Below are 18,362 nucleotides of genomic sequence, written 5' to 3' on the forward strand. Positions count from 1 at the left end.
CTGGTAGCAAACTCAGGTTGTTCTATGTTTCTCTATTTGTTTTCATATTGCACTGTGATATCTGCTAGTGATAATCAGCGGTTAAAGGGTGAAATTGGCATTTTCAGCTTTTGCGATCAGTGCAATTTTCTGCTTTTTAGTACTAAGAGGACCAACGTGTTTCTGTTAAATGTAGTGTGTGAGCAGTTCAAATGTGGTTCTCATACTGGAAAACTATGTTGTCAAGTAGGGAATTGCTGACCTGGAGGAAGTTGAGTTCTCTGAATTTTTGGATTTGGGAGGAAACAAACCAGCAGGGACCGTGAAATTCAACTGTCATTGAGTTTTGTGCAGAGTCCTATGTAACTGCATTATTCCAATAAATGTTGGAATTGGTGGAGAAGTATTGTCATTTCCTAGCAGTCAAATACTCTTGGAACTGCTTCTGATCTCAGCTGTCTGAAATACGTGCCTACAGCCATAGCTTCTGGCTGTATCAAAATTTTAGTATGCACTTACTTCTGAAGAAGTTTCTTGAAAAGAAGTAACTGCTGCTGGTGCAGTACCAGTACAATGAGGCCCGAAGTGCTGGTTGTCTGGAGGTGTTACCATAGTCTGAAAATATTTTTTTACTTGCCTTTTCCTTTTAATAAAATAAAAAACTGTGCCAACTGTTTTTATCTCGTAGCTCTTTCAGAAACCTTTAGCTGCAAGATAGGCAGACGAATTTCCTAACCAGGCTGAGGAAGACACCACTGTATTAGACCGTTATGGAGGTGGTGTTGGGTAGTTTTAAAGGGAGAGCGTGTTTAAGAAGATACATAAATAAATTTTATACATATGTCCATTGGTATATATTTATGTGCTAAATATTTACAACTGAGTAGTTAGAACATGCTTTATTTTCCGAGTAGCTAGCAGTTTTTAATCAGGCTGAATAGCTTGATCCAAAGGCCATAGTAGGTGTGCTTCTGAGACATGATGTTTCAGAACTAGAAGACAGCAGTATCCATAGAGATTGTTTCATTTTATCATGAGGTTTTATCTTTAAACTATTTTAAAACATTAGCAAGAATGCTTTTCAGTGTTCTGAAACAAGTGTGTTACGTAATCGTATGGACTAGACATCATTTGGTTGTTGGATTGCTTTCACACAGTGCTTCTGGGAAACACTGTTAATAGACAAGACTGTTTGGAGGAGAGGGATGAGGGAGGATTTAAGTGTTGGAATTTTTTGTTTGTTTGTCGTGGGTTGTTGGGTTGGTTCGTTTGTTTGTTTTGGACTGCTCTCATGCTTTTGACTAAGGCTTGGTGATCCTTTGTACAAATTCTTCTTACCTGAATTCGGTCATGTTGCAGTGAGGCAGAAACTGCAAATGCTACTACCATACTGGAGTATTTACACAGTCCAGCTCTGCTTGAGGGGTGGTAGTTCTCTAGCAACTTCCTACACTTCTCCAAAGAGAGGCTGCTTGTGTGGTTTTGGAAATAACTCTTTGAGCAGCTCAGTTTGGTATTCAGAGAATTAATAAATATGCACACAGAACCTTTACAGGTGTATCTGTGTTAATGTAGTCTCAGTGTAAACAAAGTGACAGGAGGAGTTGTTTTTGTGCTGTGGCTGCTCTGTATTTGACTAGAACTATCTTGTGTTTTCAACTCCAGCCTGCTCTGTAAAGAGTGTATTTGTCAACAGTTGTCTTCCTTGCCTGCAGACAGTAGTATGCTTCATTTTTAGTGTTCTACACTTTTTCTTTTCCATAGCATGGCTTCTGTAAAGTGTTTGAAAATATGTTACACTTGGAATATAACCTTAGATCTGTCATTCATTTCTAATTTATGTAGTAACATGGTCTTCACTGAGCCATATCTATTGCGATTCGTTTCTTTTCTGCAAGTTCATTCCAGATTCTGTAAAAACTGTGTATATAATACTTGCTGGAATATCAGGATCTGGCTTGGCAGAGTTCCAAGCAGGGATTTCTTTTTCATTTTTTTTTCTTGAATTTATTTGAATCTTTACTTGTGAAAAAATTAGTTCTTTTGTACTAATTCTGCATTCATCGTTTTGCCTTGTGAGACATTGTAATGTTCTCCCCCTTGCCCTAATTTTTTACAGTGGAAAATTTTCTTGTTTTTAATTACTTTGTGTAAAATAAATGTAATTAAAAACTTCTGCTGGCCCACTGAATTTTACTTACAACTTGATTAAGGCTTCTGTATCTAGTTTTTGCCACTTCGCTGTATTTACATTTGTGTACTAAATTGAACTTGCAAGGAAGATGAAAAAATATCTAACCCAATGTTTATGCACTATTTAAGCATACCTCATTAAAATGGAAAGGTTTTTTGCATTGGTAGATTGTGTAAGTGATCATAGTATTGTAACTGTTTACGTCAGAGGGAATAAAATCCAAATCATAGAATGGTTAGAGTTGGAAGGGACCTCAAAGATCATCTAGTTCCAACCCCCCTGCCATGGGCACGGAAACCCTCCACTACACCAGGTTGTAGTGGGGTTTTTTTGAGTATATTTATAATTGGAATATTTTATGGCAAACAGTGTGCTCCGGTATTCAGTTCTGCCTGCACTGTTCTATTTTTGTTTGTCGTGCTTTTCAACCTTTCATTGTTAAAGCTCATCATGTTTTTTTGGCAGTTTGGATCTTTGCTTCATTTCTAATACATTACTGGTTAGTTAGCTTCACCTAGTTACTTAAGAAAGGTAGTGAATAAGAAAGGTTTGATAATGGTGTAAGGAATGTGCTAATAAGCCAGGATACTGAAAGAATAGAAATAAGAATAGAAGAATAGAATAAGTAAAAATGGAAAATTTCATGATTCCTTTCCACAAACGTGTGGCGCACCATCCTACCAGGAGCACTCACTGGCCCACCAGGAAGTTTCAGTCTCGTTTCCCAGGAAACTTCCTAAGAAGTTCAAAAGGAATAGGTATTTCTCTTCATTTCACTTACTCCGTTAACATTTTACATTAAGCTATTTATAACTAAGATAAATAAAGCACAAATACCTGTCATCGGTATGTCCCTCTCTTAATGGTAGGAAATGACTCTTCTGCATCTGTTATGAAACTTGGTATTTTGTTCACCTGACTCCTGGAGAGCTACTGTATTCGAGAAATCAATGTTCTTAACTTAGAGTGCTGGTACTGCTAAGCTTCTGTGTAAAAATACTATGATAGAATTAAAATATTGGTACTGTAAGGTAAGGTTGAAGGCAAAAAACGAAGAGGAGAAAATTATTCCTGTTACAGGAAACCTTTCTTGTTCGTACACTGAACATCAGCAGCGAAATGGAACCCTTTGGCTGCATTGCAAGTCAGGGAGGCACTAGGACGGTATTTGCGTTCTGCGTTGAATGTGTGTTGGACGACCAGCAGGCTGACAGCTGTTGTGCCTCCTGCGAGCTGCCTTGAACCGAGAGGTGGCATTTTAAGCTGCCGATTACTGGTTGCAGCTGTATGAACATGTCAGATCTGGGTACCCTGATCATTTAGAACTATTGTAATGACATCAGGAACTTATGTAACAGCATTGGAGGCTGTTGCGTTCTTCAGTGTGTTTCTATTACTTTAAGTACTGTTAAAGAATTAATGAAAGTGAGCATTATAAGAGTGATCCTTCTCATCTACTGTGGTGTCTCAAGATAAAAGTTGAGTCTTCCTGAATGAGTCTGTCATTCATTTTACTTATTGAACACTAAGTTTTTATAGATTTTTTTTTTTTAGTAGCTACACAACAGAATGGTACAACTGCCTAAATTACACTAGCTGCTCTGCCCAATATGCAACGTACATTTTTCTGCACCCACTCAGCGCTGCAAATACAAAGCATGTCTCTCAGCCTTCAAACATAACCATGTCCACCTTGGTTAATGTCAAGAACTGAGTGGTATTCTAGAGAATTATAAATATTAATCTTTAGGCAACAAACCTAGACTGAAATTTAGGTTGTAAATTCCCAGGATTAGAGTAGGACAAATAACATGCACCTGCATGTTATTTCCTTTGTAGAAAGATCATTCACTGCCTGGAGGACTTGAGACATGCTTTTGTGGTTTCAGTGTATTGTAGTACTTTAAGTTTATCAAGGAACTGGTTTCAGGTCTTGCAGCACCTTTTTGTCTGTACATTCATTTTAAAAAATGAAGGAAAAAACCCCTCATGTAGCTTCTCTTATTGTTTTAAAAAGGTAGTGTGTGTGCACTAGCCATGTCCAAAATGAATTCCAGATTGAGGATCTTGGCATTAGCTTGAAATAAATGGGATGAAATATATCTGAAGTTAAGAAGTTAGTTAAGGTTTTGTTACAAGCAGAGTTTATGAAAGTTTCTTTTCTGTTCTCACTCCTTTCCCTCCTGCAAGCACACTCTTTCCCATAAGTGAATAGCTGTGTTCATTTTGTGAAGACTGTCAGATTAGTTTGACAGCTTCAGCATGGATTTTTTTTTTTTTTCCCAAATGGTAAAAAGGTTACATACCCTATGGTTAAACACTGCTTATGTATATCTCCCTTTGGGAATTTGCATACGTTTGCCAAACATTTCACCAGAGAGTAGACTTTGGAAGGCTAGATTTTTTTTCCATAGAAAAGGCATGTGGAGAAGTATGAATTAAGTTATATTGCCAAAAAGCTTAAAAAATCCAATTAATTTTCTATGTAATGGTCGAGTTGTCTAATAACTGTAAAATTTAAGCAGCGGTTTGTTTTGCCATGCTAGTGAGATTTTTAGCAAAATAAAGGATTATCCTCTTGTGATTTCTGTAGTGTTTACTACAGCACTGTAGTACCAGGTCTGCACCACATACTGTAGATACTACTTTTAAAAACATGACCAGAAATAACTACTTTTTTAAGACTCCAAAGTGGCCACTTCACTTATTAAGAACTGACTTAAATGATGAATTACAGCATGAGGAACTTCATAGCACTGGAGATGTAGTTTTTTCTGAGAGGAAAATGTCTGGGTTTAGATATTTCAGACCTTTCCTTGAGCTAATTAGTTAATACTTTAAAAGGCTTCAGCTTGGTATGTGTGTAGGATACCTAGAATATATATCTTTAGTCATTCTGTACTGTGTCATGTTGGAATACGTTATTCAAGGAAGTTAGGCTGGAGTAGGATGGGCTTTTTAAATGTGTGATTTTTTTCCAGGTATGTTCTCATCAACTTTGCAGCTGTCATTCGTGCATCTGCTTGCTGTTTTTTAATTCCTTGCATTTCTTCCTCCTTCTCTTGGTTTAAGAATTCATCAGGGATTTACTGCCTTTTTTTTTTTTTTTTTTTTTTTTTTTTTCTGTCAGCGTGAATATTGTAACAGGAGTCCCAGTGGCCTTATGTTCAGTATTTACCTAGTAGAGAGTTCAGGGCCCTGTTGGGAAGGCATGCCTAAAGTTCTCAGTTGGTGGTGGAATATTTAGTCTGACAGAGCCTTTCAGATCTGCCTTCCTTTTGATATCTTTTACATTAAAAATACTCAAACAGCATGTTTTTCTTTCATTTTAATGTGGCTTTGTACTGATACTTAAACATATTCATAGGCACTAACCTGTCAGAGTAAGTCCTCAGCATACTATATTCAAAGTTTGTGTATATTTTCTCTTAAGGCTTGAGCGATATTTACTGTATGCTTCTATTCAATATGTTTTAAAATCTTTTTTATATGATATTTGTGTACAAAGGTATTTTGCTAGTTTAGCTTATCTGCCTTGTTGAATTACTTTTAGCTATTTTAACGAAGTTTTTCTAAGTCTGTATAAGCTCTGTCATTAATAAGGGGTTTTGTATGTACAGCTACACCAGTATAATTTTTTTGTGAACAACTTTAATGTGTGTTTCGTGTGCACTGAACTTGTAAGTTAAGGCCGATGCCTGTAATTGTATTGATTATAAAAATCGAAGTGAGTTCTCAGAACATGTTTAGTATTTTATAGTTTAAAATATGTAAATCTGAGTATTGGAAACGGATGGATTGAGTGGTGTTCAATGAATTAGAAGGTATTCAATTAGAAAAAAAAAAGGCTGTACAGTGAAGGGAGTCCTCTTCAGCCGAATTACTTTCCCTTTCTCAAACATACATTATTTAAAAAAATATTTATATTCAAGGCTGAAATTTACTTATAACAACTTCGGCTTTCTACTTCTGCTTTATTTACTTTATTTGAAATGGTAATTTTGAATAATAACTTTAAAACCAGATGAGATCAGAAACAAAGGATTTTGAAACAGGAATTTTGAACTTTTCCATGAGGTTTGTTGTGATTGTGAACTCTTGCTCCTACAATTGAACAAAATATTTGAATGAGCGTGTGTTTCCTTTTTGAAGCTTTTGTCTGGTGGTTAGCAGTTGGAGATACCTGGATCATTCTCTGAAGAACATGTGCAGCTCTAGCCAGAGAATTCTTCCATCTATGCCTTTCTATTAAATACTTTTTGTTAAAGAACGATTACCAGAGCAATGTTCCCGGTTTAATGTAGAGCAGTAGACACTGCATATTCGCTGACTGGTAAGAGTACAGACTCTGCAAAAAAGCATTACTAGAGGTAAAAACATTTAGCACTACGGGGTAGGATCATATATTCGGAAAGTGGGTATAAGAAAACATGCTGTGATGTTTAACCTGTAGCAGGCACTGGGATGCACTTGCTGCAGTGGAATTGAGTTCAGATTACTTGTGCCAATTGGTTTTTGTTTTTGTTAAAACAGGAGAAGAGGTTGATATGATTACTGATGCTTATTACTGCTTGTGGCATATGCCTACAAAAAGTTGAGGGAATGTAAATATGGGATTGAAAGTTGAGAAATGTTTTACGTGTTTAAATGCATGTGAACGTTTTTCTAGTAGCCAAATTTTAGCATAAGAATGAAGTTATGTCTAAATTTCTGTCACACTTGTAATGCATAGATTCCATTTATGCTCAGGTCTGTGGTATACTGCAGCATATACAAATTAAGCTAAGGATTCAGACCTGTGTCTAGCAACTGAAAGTGTGTATCATGCAGTAAGCACTAGAATTGAAATATAAATTTGTTTTAAATTTTGAATGCAACTTAGTCTATTTGAAATTTCTAGGTGGTATTCTGATTTTTCTCATTTTTCTGAATTGTCAGTTAAGGACCTTTCTCTACTAATGTTATGTTCTGCAAGAGTTTAGCATGATATATACTGTATAGATCTTTGTTTTATCCTCTTTTTTGCTGCCATCAGCATGGGTGCCTTTCCTGTTTTTTTTTAAGGTAACATCACTTAGTAGAACAATGTCGATTGTAACAGCATAAAATACAAGACAGAGAGGTTTAGAAAAACTGATAAAACGAGCTCAAAATGGGTGAAAAATTGATATATGCACAACAAAGATACAGTGAGCATATTGCATATTATTCATACACAAAGGCTGCTGTTCTGTAAGAAAATACTGTCAAACTTGGAGAACATCTGCATTTGTTTATCAGAAAAACCTCAAGGCCCCTATAATCCAAACCAGCAGATTTTCACTAAACCAAAGGATGAAGAATTTATAGACAACATTTCAGAATTCAGTTTGAATGAAAAAGTAGAAAGGAATTGCTTTAAAAAAAGCAACTCTCTCCTGAACAAAACCGTGAACTCTAATATCCAGAACTCTAATAGCTATAAAGAACAGAAATTTTTAGGCAGACCTCCTGTGCTCACAGTTCTGTAAAGTTTAAATGTTTTTTACTTCATGAGACCAGTTATTCTTCTTTTCCACAACTTCACATTGTTAGCAGTTTAGTTTTAGCATCATCTTTAATAAAAAAAAAGGCATTTTATAAGAGTCTGAAAAGCAGTAAAAGATCAGAGTATAACCTTATTAAATCTGTCTAAAACTAGCTACAGAAACAAGCATCGTCTTCACAATAGTGTGGAGGAAACGATCAGTTTGTGTGTTTTTTCAAGCCTTGAACAGCAGATATAGAAGAGGAGACTTATGTTTCAAGTTAGTACATAAAAAAGGAGGTCAGCCTTCTGCTGCATAAAGACCATTACCAATTTAATTTAAAAAAGTGAAAAGAAATTACCTAAAATCATACTGTCAATTCACAGAAACATTTTCTCCATCCCACTCTACCACAAAATGCACTGTATTCATTATTGCTTAATTAGCATCAATTTTAAGTAATTAGTCTGTTATTATTTCTTAAAAAATAGTATTTGTTGAATAGCCAAAATAAATAGAGTTTTAACTTGAAAGCATGTAAGTTCTTCTGTTGTGTACAGGGGAATTTCTACTCTGGCATATTAAATAATAATAATAGAATTCTGTATGATTGTTTTGTGTTGTTCATATGTGGTTGTATCGCATACAGAGTGATAAATGCAAAGGCAGTGCCACAGGAGAAAGTGATTATGTATTTTGGAAATTAAAAGTATATTTATGTACATTTTTATTGAGGATATTTTCTGTAGAGTTTCTTGGAGTTGGGTGGATGGATTGAAATTCTGAGGTCGTTCTGGGGTGGACAATATTGCTAAGATTTCCAAAATCGTAACTGGGAGAGGAGAGAGGAAAGCGCTAATTGTTTGTTATTTTTAAGCAAGTTTTTTTTTGTTTGGGTTTTGGGTGTTTTTGATTTATTTTTTTGTTACACTTTTTGGAGTCTAAGTGGCTTTCCAGACAAGGTGTTCCATTTTCTACCTTGCTCATGAGAGAGGAATTACTTTAAACTGAATATGAAGTAGTTGTATAGTCACTATAGTAGGAGCTGGAGCACTAACTGCAGTGGGGTTTTTTTGTCTTATAAACTGACTTTTTTTTCCACTAGATAATTTTGAGTGCGTGTGTCATTGTTTAAGTCAGTTGTAGCAGATTTTGAACAGCAACAGCTGACTCTGATCATATTATCAGATTAGAACCAAATTTGTGGAAATTGAAGTAAAACAAGTCAAGTCAGCTTGTAATGTTTTTTGTGAAGAGTAGAAAGGAGAAGAAAAGAATTGAGGATTATTATATGAAGAGTGTCCCCAGAAAGATTTTGTCTCCCCCCAAGTTGTTTTACTGTTATGACCATAGATAAATAATATGAAAATAGCACACTAATTTTCTGAGGCATGATTCAGCTTGAAACTGGGAGAGGACTGCAAATCTGTAGTGACGTTGAAGTTGCGTTAAGGAATGATAAGAGGGCTGGAGCACCTTTCCTATGAGGACAGGCTGAAAGAGTTGGGGCTGTTCAGCCTGGAGAAGAGGAGGCTCCGGGGTGACCTTATAGCGGTCTTCCAGTACCTCAAGAGGGCCTACAAGAAAGATGGGGAGAGGCTGTTCAGGAGGGCCTGTTGTGATAGGACAAGGGGTAATGGTTTTAAAATAGAGGGAGGTAGATTCAGGTTGGATATTAGGAAAAAATTTTTTACCATGAGAGTTGTAGAACACTGGAACAGGTTGCCCAGAGAGGTGGTGAATGCTCCATCCCTGGAGACGTTCAAGGCCCGGTTGGACGAGGCCCTGAGCAACCTGATCTAGTTGGAGATAACCCTGTTTGTTGCAGGGGGGTTGGACTAGATGACCTTTGAAGGTCCCTTCCAGCCCTAACCATTCTATGATTCTATGAACAGTAAAAAAAAAAAAAAAAATTAGTTTTGCAAATTCAAGCATTGAGAAGTTAGGAAACTTCTCTTAGCTGGTGTTTGGGTCTCCTGGGAGCTCTGCTGGGCGAGAACCCTCACTGCAGACTGTGACAAACTGTTCAGCATCGGGCTTTCAGATGATCTGCTTGGATGCTGTGCTCACGTGCTAGCAGCGTAAGAGACGATGCAGTCGTCCTGCTCTCGCTGCGGGAGGCTGTTGGTGTACCTGCTTCCAAGGTGACGTTGTGCTTAGACAGCTTTTTCCTCTGGATAAAGGATTTTTAAATCTGAACGGGGAAAAAACAGATGTGATAGTTGAAGGAAAACGTTTTTGAAGAATTTTCAATTGGTATGCAGTCTGGTTTTTGATTAGCAGTATATATTTACGTTTTGTCAGTTTAGTGTGCATGGGTTCTTCTGGAATGTAAACCGATTGTAAGCTCCCATCTCCTGTATCTATGAATAATGCAGACTAATACAGAATACTGTGATATGTCCCCCAGCAGCTCCAGTTGCTTTTACAGCATGAAATTCTGCTATTGCCTGCTTTCTGGAGGATGCCGAGTTATGTTTGAAGCTTTGGCCTTTAACTTCATAGCGCTCTGTGCTGGGCCCAGGCTACCCTGAGGATGGATGCTGACAGACCTGCTTTTTCTTAGTGGCTGTGTTTGCACGGAGGATGTTGCTTGCTGTGCAGGAGGTAGCTTCTTTGGAGAGAAGAATTCATGATGTGGTGAAGGATTTGGTTTCTTCTGCCCAGTGTCCAAAATGCATATTTTTTTAATGATCAACATTCAGATTTATAATTAAGCTTCAGCATTGAAATATCACTTGGTTTAATGTGGAAGAGATTGAGAACTGCAGTTTTATTCCATCGTTGTGACTAGTGGACTAGTGACTAGTGCTGGAACAGCATTGGTGTGATATTCCCATTCAGTGCTGCTCCCTGACCACAGTTTAGTTTTACTTCTCAAGTTATTTTTCTCTAGAAAGAATGTACAGTTCAGGTGCATCAGTGCAATTTTTTTCCTCTTGTTGTAGTTCTTTAAAACAATAGTGTTAGCTTTGATCACCACTCAAGCTAGCTGTCTATCGCATGAGCAGTGTGTGTGTGTTAAATCCTGCCTGGTTTTGTGGAGTCTGAGGTCTTCCTTTGGTTTGTGCTAAATAACAGGCTTAAATAGTATAAGAAAATGCTGCTCTTCTGCCTGATAAAGCAGTGTCTAACCATTTAATTAGTTTTTGAATTATGAAGCATGAAATGGCTTTCTGCAGTATTCTCGCTTACTTTGGCAGATTTTACTCTAAAACAGCGCTGCAAAGTTTGTTGTAGATTACTATTTGTGAAACATTATAATAAAATTATATCCATTACATTAAATAATATTCTACTTAATGTGGATATACTGCTTACTCTGTTCTGAATTCTTCATTGATGTGCATGAGGCCAGCTTCTACACTGAAATGCTTCATGCTTAATTTTAGATTGAATTTAGATGTCTAAAACAGGAAACTATCTCCTAAATTTCACTTCATTGCCTGTGTACCTCTTACAGAGATTTCTGTGATAATATTGTATGAACGCTTTTTCCTTATGCTTTCAAAATTAAGAGTTTTCATTTAATCTGCTTTTTATGGTGTTCATATGTAGGTAGTGGTAAGATTCTCTAAAAACACATTTAAGATAAAAAGTCTCTCTAAGAGTCTCAATATTTTTATAGCATAAATCACTTGTACTGTATCACTGTATTCATTTGTAATTAGGTAGACTGACTTTTCCTCATTAACAGTCACTTAGTATTACACTCAGAATTACTGATTTCATCATTGAAAAATCATGGGAGTATTTATTATATTTTTAATTTTTTTTTAAGACTATTAGGCAGTTGGAGCTGTTTCAGTCTAAATAGTTCTTTCTAGTTTGCTGTGAGGTGCACCGTGGAATATTGTTTGGAAATATGCTAGGCAGTTGCTTCTCTGGAAAAGAAAGGTGATACTTTCTTACATATCTGGACCATCTTACGTATATGGACTCTGTCTTTAAAAATACCCTTGATTGTTTTTCAATTACTTTGGTAGGAAAGGTTTTGGTCCTCTATATGTATTGATCGTACCAGCTTTAGACATGAGCTTCTGTAATTTAATTGCTTTGATTTATTTTTTTTTAATTAATCTATTTGCAGATGTGATGCAGATCCATCTGCCCTAGCTAAATATGTTCTGGCTTTGGTAAAGAAGGATAAAAGTGAAAAGGAACTGAAGGCACTGTGTGTTGATCAGCTGGATGTATTTCTTCAGAAAGGTATGGTCTTTGTCATAACAGTTAAGCTTGAGTGAATAGTCTGTCTTGTTTAATTCATTCAAACAATCTTTTGCCATAGAATCATGCATTTATCTCTTTATTAGATTTGTTACTTTGAAGTATGTAATTCAATTTTCATGAAATAACTTGTTTTATAAAACAGGTGTGTAGCACAATATGCATGTATTAGATATATGTTTTGTGTCTATTGGTATTCCTGGAAGAAAATTACGAATGTTAGGAGTTATTGCCAGAATTAGAGGTATTGAAACTCTGTATATATTCCAGAAATATTCTTCTAGATGTTTTATTAAGAGACATTAAATAATTTGATGATTGAAAACCTTCATGAAATGTTGTCATTATTGACGTATTTCTTGACTCTGTAAATATCCTTTTTAAATATAAAATTAACATCAGAGTACTTAAAAAAATACTCTTAATTGTTTTAACTTTTTGGTGAATGTTGTTTGTTTTTTTTTTTTTTTTTCCAAATTTATTTCTTTTGGAAGCAAACGTTAGCTGAAGTTTTGAATAATGAATATTTGTACACTCTTTACTTTTAGAAACTCAGATATTTGTGGAAAAACTGTTTGATGCTGTGAATACAAAAAGCTATCTACCTCCACCAGAACAGCCATCGTCAGGAAGCCTGAAAGTAGATTTTTTTCAGCACCAAGAAAAAGAGACAAAAAAAGAAGAGGTAGGCATTGATTTTATTTTAAATTTGTCTTTTAAACTCCTTCCTCTGGCTTACTTATGTAGTTCAACTACATTGTGTTTATTTATTTATTTATTAAGAATAGTTCCCAAACTTATACTACAGCATTAAAACATACCAGTTTTGGGCCTAGTATGTTGAGTAGTGCTGGACAATTTTTCTAAACATAAGTGGGTGCTTAAAGGGTAGACCAAACTGATTCTGACTAGGCAAATGTAAATAAAGTTATTGAGTAGTGTGGGAGTTGCAGTACAACCTACATTAGTTCTTTACTCAGAATTGCTGTTGTAGTTATGCTGCCCTTTAATTCAGCATAAATCCAGGCTGCCATTCCTCCAGCTGTTTGATCGAGATAACATCCTCATTCTGACACAGGCACTTATGTTATTCTTTGAGTCAGAAGAGTAGGTTTGTCCTTTTCAACATCGGCCTAGGTTTGGCTGTATGCAAGTGTTTAACTGTGAGCTGAACCAGGTAACCTGCTGATGAAGATAAGACCTTACTATGTCAATCGTTGAATATTCATGTCTTCCCAGATCCGTCATTGCACCTTAGTGTGAATTTTTGTCCACCTGTAGCAAAAGCAGATGTATTTTCAGTGCTGCGCAATAAGGATTGCTTATTCTGCTTTATTTTCTCCCACCTTGTGCTTTGAATATTCGTAGAAATAGAAATCTAATACGTCACGAAGATTCTCTAATTGCATTAGATGCAAAAACGTTCAGTTCAATGTTACTGCTGACTTTGCTCAGCATTTTGAGTTTTTTGGTTTTATTTGATTGTGCAGAAGTCTCCATGATAGTGTACTCATGTTTTGACATAATGTGTATGCTTTAAATTCAGATAGTTAAAGAGGAAGAGCGAGAGAAAAAGTTTTCTAGAAGATTAAATCACAGCCCTCCTCAGTCAAGTTCTCGCTACAGAGATACCAGGTAATAAGTTTTGCTTAACCTCTTGTATTATATACATCAGCAATCAGATGGATTTTGATTTTTATGTTGTTACTAAATTCCATATTTTCTTCCTGTATGGTCAACTAATAAGCTTAAAATTAAGACTTTTATTGCTTTTATGCGTATGTAGTTCAATGGTGAGTATATAAGTGACAGTGTAAACTGTCTCTGTTGTGTACAACTATCACATTTGAGTTTTATGATTCATTTTTGTGTTTCATTTGTGGTTTATATTACAACACTTAATCTGCTCAGTGTTGCGACTGAATTGTGATAATTTCAATTCAGAAGCCTTCCCTTCAGTAACTGTTGCCTTTTTGGCATTTCCAACTTGGAGAAGGTGCTGTATTGGGCGGAAACAGAATTTTACATAAGTTTTAAAATCTTACGAATGTCAAAAGTAAAATGCATAAACCAAATAAAAGAATTTTAAAAGTCTTCTGAGAAGAAAGAAAGGGCCGTAGTTAGATTCCATTTGTAGCTTTTCTCTGATTTTCCATTGCTATTTCGTGAGGTTTTTAATGGTAGTTAAGGTTTTAAATTATGACTTCATTACTCTTGTAATTAACCTACAAAATTACCTGTTTAGAAGCCGTGATGAAAGGAAAAAAGATGAACGTTCTCGGAAGAGAGATTATGACCGAAATCCTCCCAGAAGAGATTCCTATAGGGATCGATACAACAGAAGAAGAGGGAGAAGTCGGAGCTACAGCAGGAGTCGAAGTAGGAGTTGGAGCAAAGAGAGATTGCGGGACCGAGATCGAGACCGGAGCAGAAGCCGGAGTAGAACGCGAAGCAGAGGTACCAGCAGTTGGTCTCTAAAATATGCTGAATGTTGCCTACAAAATTTAGACACTAAACTTAAACACTATGTTTAAGATGTACCGAAATTTCCTCTATTGTTCTTCTTTCTTTGTTAAAATTTAGCTTCGTTTTCTGTGGAAATAAGGATTATGTGATTGTTTTCAGTGCTGCTTCTCCCGTCTTTCCCTCCGTTCTTCTCTAATACCTTTGACCTGTGTTGGCCACTTTTAAGCAACGTTGTAAGAGAGACAGAAAAATCCAAGTTAATTGCGTTTCCTTAAGTTTTAGGAAAATCGGAATCTGGTTTGGGAAGATACAGAAATTAATACCCGTCTATGGAGGTAGAACTGGCAGAAATTACCTGTTTGACAGCAAATAACTTGTCAAGCAGAACAGTACAGCTCTGTTCTTTTCGTCTTGTCCCCTTCTTGGGGTCATAGGGAGGGGCTGAAATTATTACAGTAAATATTTGCCATGTGCACACGTATCTGTAGGATTTAAGGCTTCAGTACAGTAGTTTTTTGACTTAAACTTCTTTAAAAACAAAGCTGTTTGTTCAGCTGGAAAGAATGCTTTTCCCCCCCAATGTTGTTACTGATAAATTGAAACAGAGCATTGTGAGTCATTTTATGTCTTTACTCTGTCTTAAACGGTGTAGAGGTAAAAATAATCTGGTTCAAGTCTCCTGTGTATTGTCTTTCTGTAGAATGGACCTTGGTAACTCAGCCTTAAAAGAAGTAATGCAGAGTTCCTGAAAAAAGACAAGCAGATATTTTCCAAACAACTTACCAATAAGCAATATAATAGCATGCAACAGTTTAACTAAAAGATTATGATGTGATTAAATCTTAATTTAAGAATAATTTTACATCAACTACAATGGTAGTATCTTGTAGTGAAAGCTTTGTTTCTTTTTCTAAGCACATTAAGAAAAGTCTGTTTTATCCACGCTTAACTGCCATCTTTAAGATGTTTATATTAGTGTTCCTTTAGTGTGGGGTTAGTTGACTCTACCAACTTACCTCATGACAGAGCTCTTCTGTCTTAATCTGAATACTTACTGTTTATTTGATGGTAATATTAGAAAATCAAGAGAATAGTTTGTATGTATTCAGAATAAAAGGTCGTGTTACTGCTGTGTCTGTCCAGGAGTGTTTCACACCTGTCAACCACTGTTACTTCTCCAGTCATGACAAACCTTTGCGTACGATAAATATGTGTTTGAATGCAGATAAAATGAAGATAAACAACATGAAGATACAACAATAACAGTGTCTTGAAATGTTAAAGATGTGTAACTTTTATAGTGTTTAAACGATGGTTGCCTTTTTCTTGGCCATTGCTTCCTTTTATTTAGAATAACTTTCCATCTGAAGTTTTTAGAATATATTCATCATTACAGAAGCTGTACTCTGCATGAAGTTAAATGAGATTTCTGCTTTACTGTGAATATAACTGTTATTAAAATACCCCAGTGGCTGACTACGTGCTTTTAAGATTGTTGTTTTTCTGGTTAAACCTCTGGAATGTAGAATCATGGAATAGTTGAGGTCTGTGAAGGTCATGGAGTCCAACACTCTTCCTCAAACCAGATAAACTGGAGCAGGTTGCTCAGGACCCTGTCCAGTCGAGTTATAAATAACTCTGACAGTGGAGGCTATACAAGCACTCTGGCCAACCTGTAGAACATTTCAGTTATTATTTTTATATTTGAATATAAATATTGTATTTATAGTTGAATTCATGTGGAACAAAGATTCTTGAACAGGTTAGTGGCTGCTTCTGTAGAAAATATGCAAAAAGAATCATCCAATATAACTTTTTTTTTTTGGTACAGACAGGGATTTGGGAAAACCAAAATATGATATGGATAGAACAGATCCATTAGAGAACAATTATACTCCAGTTTCTTCTGTGACAAATATTTCATCTGGCCACTACCCTGTCCCTACACTGAGCAGCACTATTACTGTTATTGCTCCTGCTCATCATGGAAATAACACTACTGAAAGCTGGTCGGAGTTCCATGAAGAGCAGCTGGACCACAACTCCTATGGAAGACCTCCGCTGCCAAAGAAACGCTGTAGAGATTATGATGGTAAGTCTGTATTTTTTCTGATTGCTTCCTGCAGTTGTGATTGTCCCCTCTCTGAAAAGACTGAGGTAATTTTCCTTTATTTTCCTGATCTCCTCTAATACTGTGTTTTTGCTGTTGCGCGATTCTTGAATGCAAATTTTCTCTCATTTTTTATTAACTTAGCTTTTAGACAGATTGCTTTGTGTTTGTATAGGTTTTTTAGTTACTAGAATTATTTTATATAGATGAAAAACAGTATATTTGTATTAAAAAGTTATAAAAAAATTCCAGTTTTACCTAGGTTTTCTGCCTTATATGATGTTCAAGCCACATACTGTGTTTGACAGTTTTGACCATGATTAGCACCTTACTGACCTAGAAAGGTCTAGAGCTGCAACTTCCCAGGCTCATGCTAACCCATTTTTTCCCGTGTAGGTTTTTCTTGAAATAGGGTGGCTTTTTGTGCTTATCTGTATCTTAAGCTATCACTTAGCATGTCTTCTGCCAAAATCCACACAAGAGGCTGCTGCATTTGGCAGAGACTTAGCTAAATTCAGCTGGTCGACCTGTTAGATCAGAAGAGTTTAAATTTCCCTCTGAAGTTTTTTCTGAGTTTTTTGTTGTTGTTGTATACCACAGTGATGAATTTAAGATGTAGGCCAGTTGACATTCAGAACTCTGATTAGAACAGAATTTATTTTTAAGTGAAGAAAATGGGAGGCTGAGCTCTCAAGTGTTGGCAGAGTTGTACTTGTGAAGAATAGCTTTGCTGGTGTATGTCACAGCAATACTGTGGAGCAAGTAGACTTGTGAAAGTGTAGTTTTGTTTCAATTTTCTTCTAATGCAAGCTGAGCTGCAGAACATTGTGTAGTGGTCTCTCAGCTCCACAGGTTTTTTTTTAGAAAGGAACAAAACGTGCAGGGTAGTATACTTTTGAAATAACATCTCCAGGCATGACACTGGGACTTTGTATGTTTAACAGTCTGTCTTCTTTAACAGCTTATTATTTCCGAGTGTGAAGCACATGCTTGTGTGTTGGAAAACTGATAAAGTTGTACTCAAATCGTTACTGTTTTGGGTTTTTTCTCTATGCTTCTTACTGTTACTAAAATCTCCCAGTAGATATCTCTTCCATCTGCTTTTCTCATGCCTGTTGGTGTCTTCTAGATTTATAAGCTCGCCTCTCTCTTCAGAGGCTAGCTAGTTCTGACATACTGCTCTTCCTGTCTGCAGCTTCACATTTTCTACTTGACCCTCTGCAGAACTGTTGTTTTTCAGTAATGTTTCTGTTTACGTGTTCTTTAACTCTTCCTGAAGATGAGGTAATACGAACTGCTTTTCAGCGTCATGTTTTGAGGAAGTGGACACTCGGCTTTCTTCCTATTTTACCGAAAGGTGTTTTGAACTTTTACCTCATATTGCATTGTACCGTATTGGTTTTTTTGTAGGGACTGTTGCTAAACAGATAATCATAGAATGATTTGGGTTGGAAGGGATCTTTAAAGGTCATCCATTCCAGCCCCCCTGCAATGAGCAGGGACATTTTCAACTAGATAAAGTTGTTCAAAGCCCCATCCAACCTGACCTTGAATGTTTCCATTGATGGGGCATGCACCACCTCTCTGGGCAACCTTTTCAGTGTTTTACCACCTTCATTGTAAAAAATTTCTTACTTGCATCTAATCTGAATCTACCCTCCTTTAATTTAAAACCATTACTCATTGTCCTTTCACAGCAGCCTGTCAAAAAGTCTGTCCCCATCTTTCTTACAGGCCCCCTTTAAGTGTTGAAAAGCCGCAGTAAGGTCTCCCAGAGCCTTCCCTTCTCCAGGCTATAGTCAGCCCCAGCTCTCTTAGCCTTTCTTCATAGGGGAGATGTTCCAGCCCTCTGGTCATTATTGTGGGCCTCCTCTGGACC

The 18,362-nt window shown here is 36.4% G+C and overlaps 1 protein-coding gene across 10 annotated transcripts in view; it reads left to right on the forward strand.

Moving 5' to 3' along the window:
- RBM26 (RNA binding motif protein 26) overlaps positions 1 to 18,362 on the forward strand; it is a 60,153-nt gene that overhangs the window by 2,100 nt on the left and 39,691 nt on the right. For 9 of the 10 annotated variants that reach the window (XR_015222534.1, XM_086620103.1, XM_086620146.1 and 6 more), the window contains exons 2-6: positions 11,771 to 11,889; positions 12,456 to 12,592; positions 13,454 to 13,542; positions 14,153 to 14,364; positions 16,205 to 16,465. Coding sequence is in view for 9 of the 10 variants with exons in the window: in XM_086620103.1 (XP_086476229.1) it covers positions 11,771 to 11,889; positions 12,456 to 12,592; positions 13,454 to 13,542; positions 14,153 to 14,364; positions 16,205 to 16,465 (818 nt within the window). In the remaining variant the exon portion in view is untranslated. Of the gene's footprint in view, positions 1 to 11,770; positions 11,890 to 12,455; positions 12,593 to 13,453; positions 13,543 to 14,152; positions 14,391 to 16,203; positions 16,466 to 18,362 lie in introns of all 10 variants that reach the window. The other variant, XM_086620094.1, reaches the window with a different exon arrangement.

The sequence above is a fragment of the Tauraco erythrolophus genome, chromosome 1 (genome assembly GCF_009769465.1).
Source record: "Tauraco erythrolophus isolate bTauEry1 chromosome 1, bTauEry1.pri, whole genome shotgun sequence".
Taxonomy (NCBI): Eukaryota; Metazoa; Chordata; class Aves; order Musophagiformes; family Musophagidae; genus Tauraco; species Tauraco erythrolophus.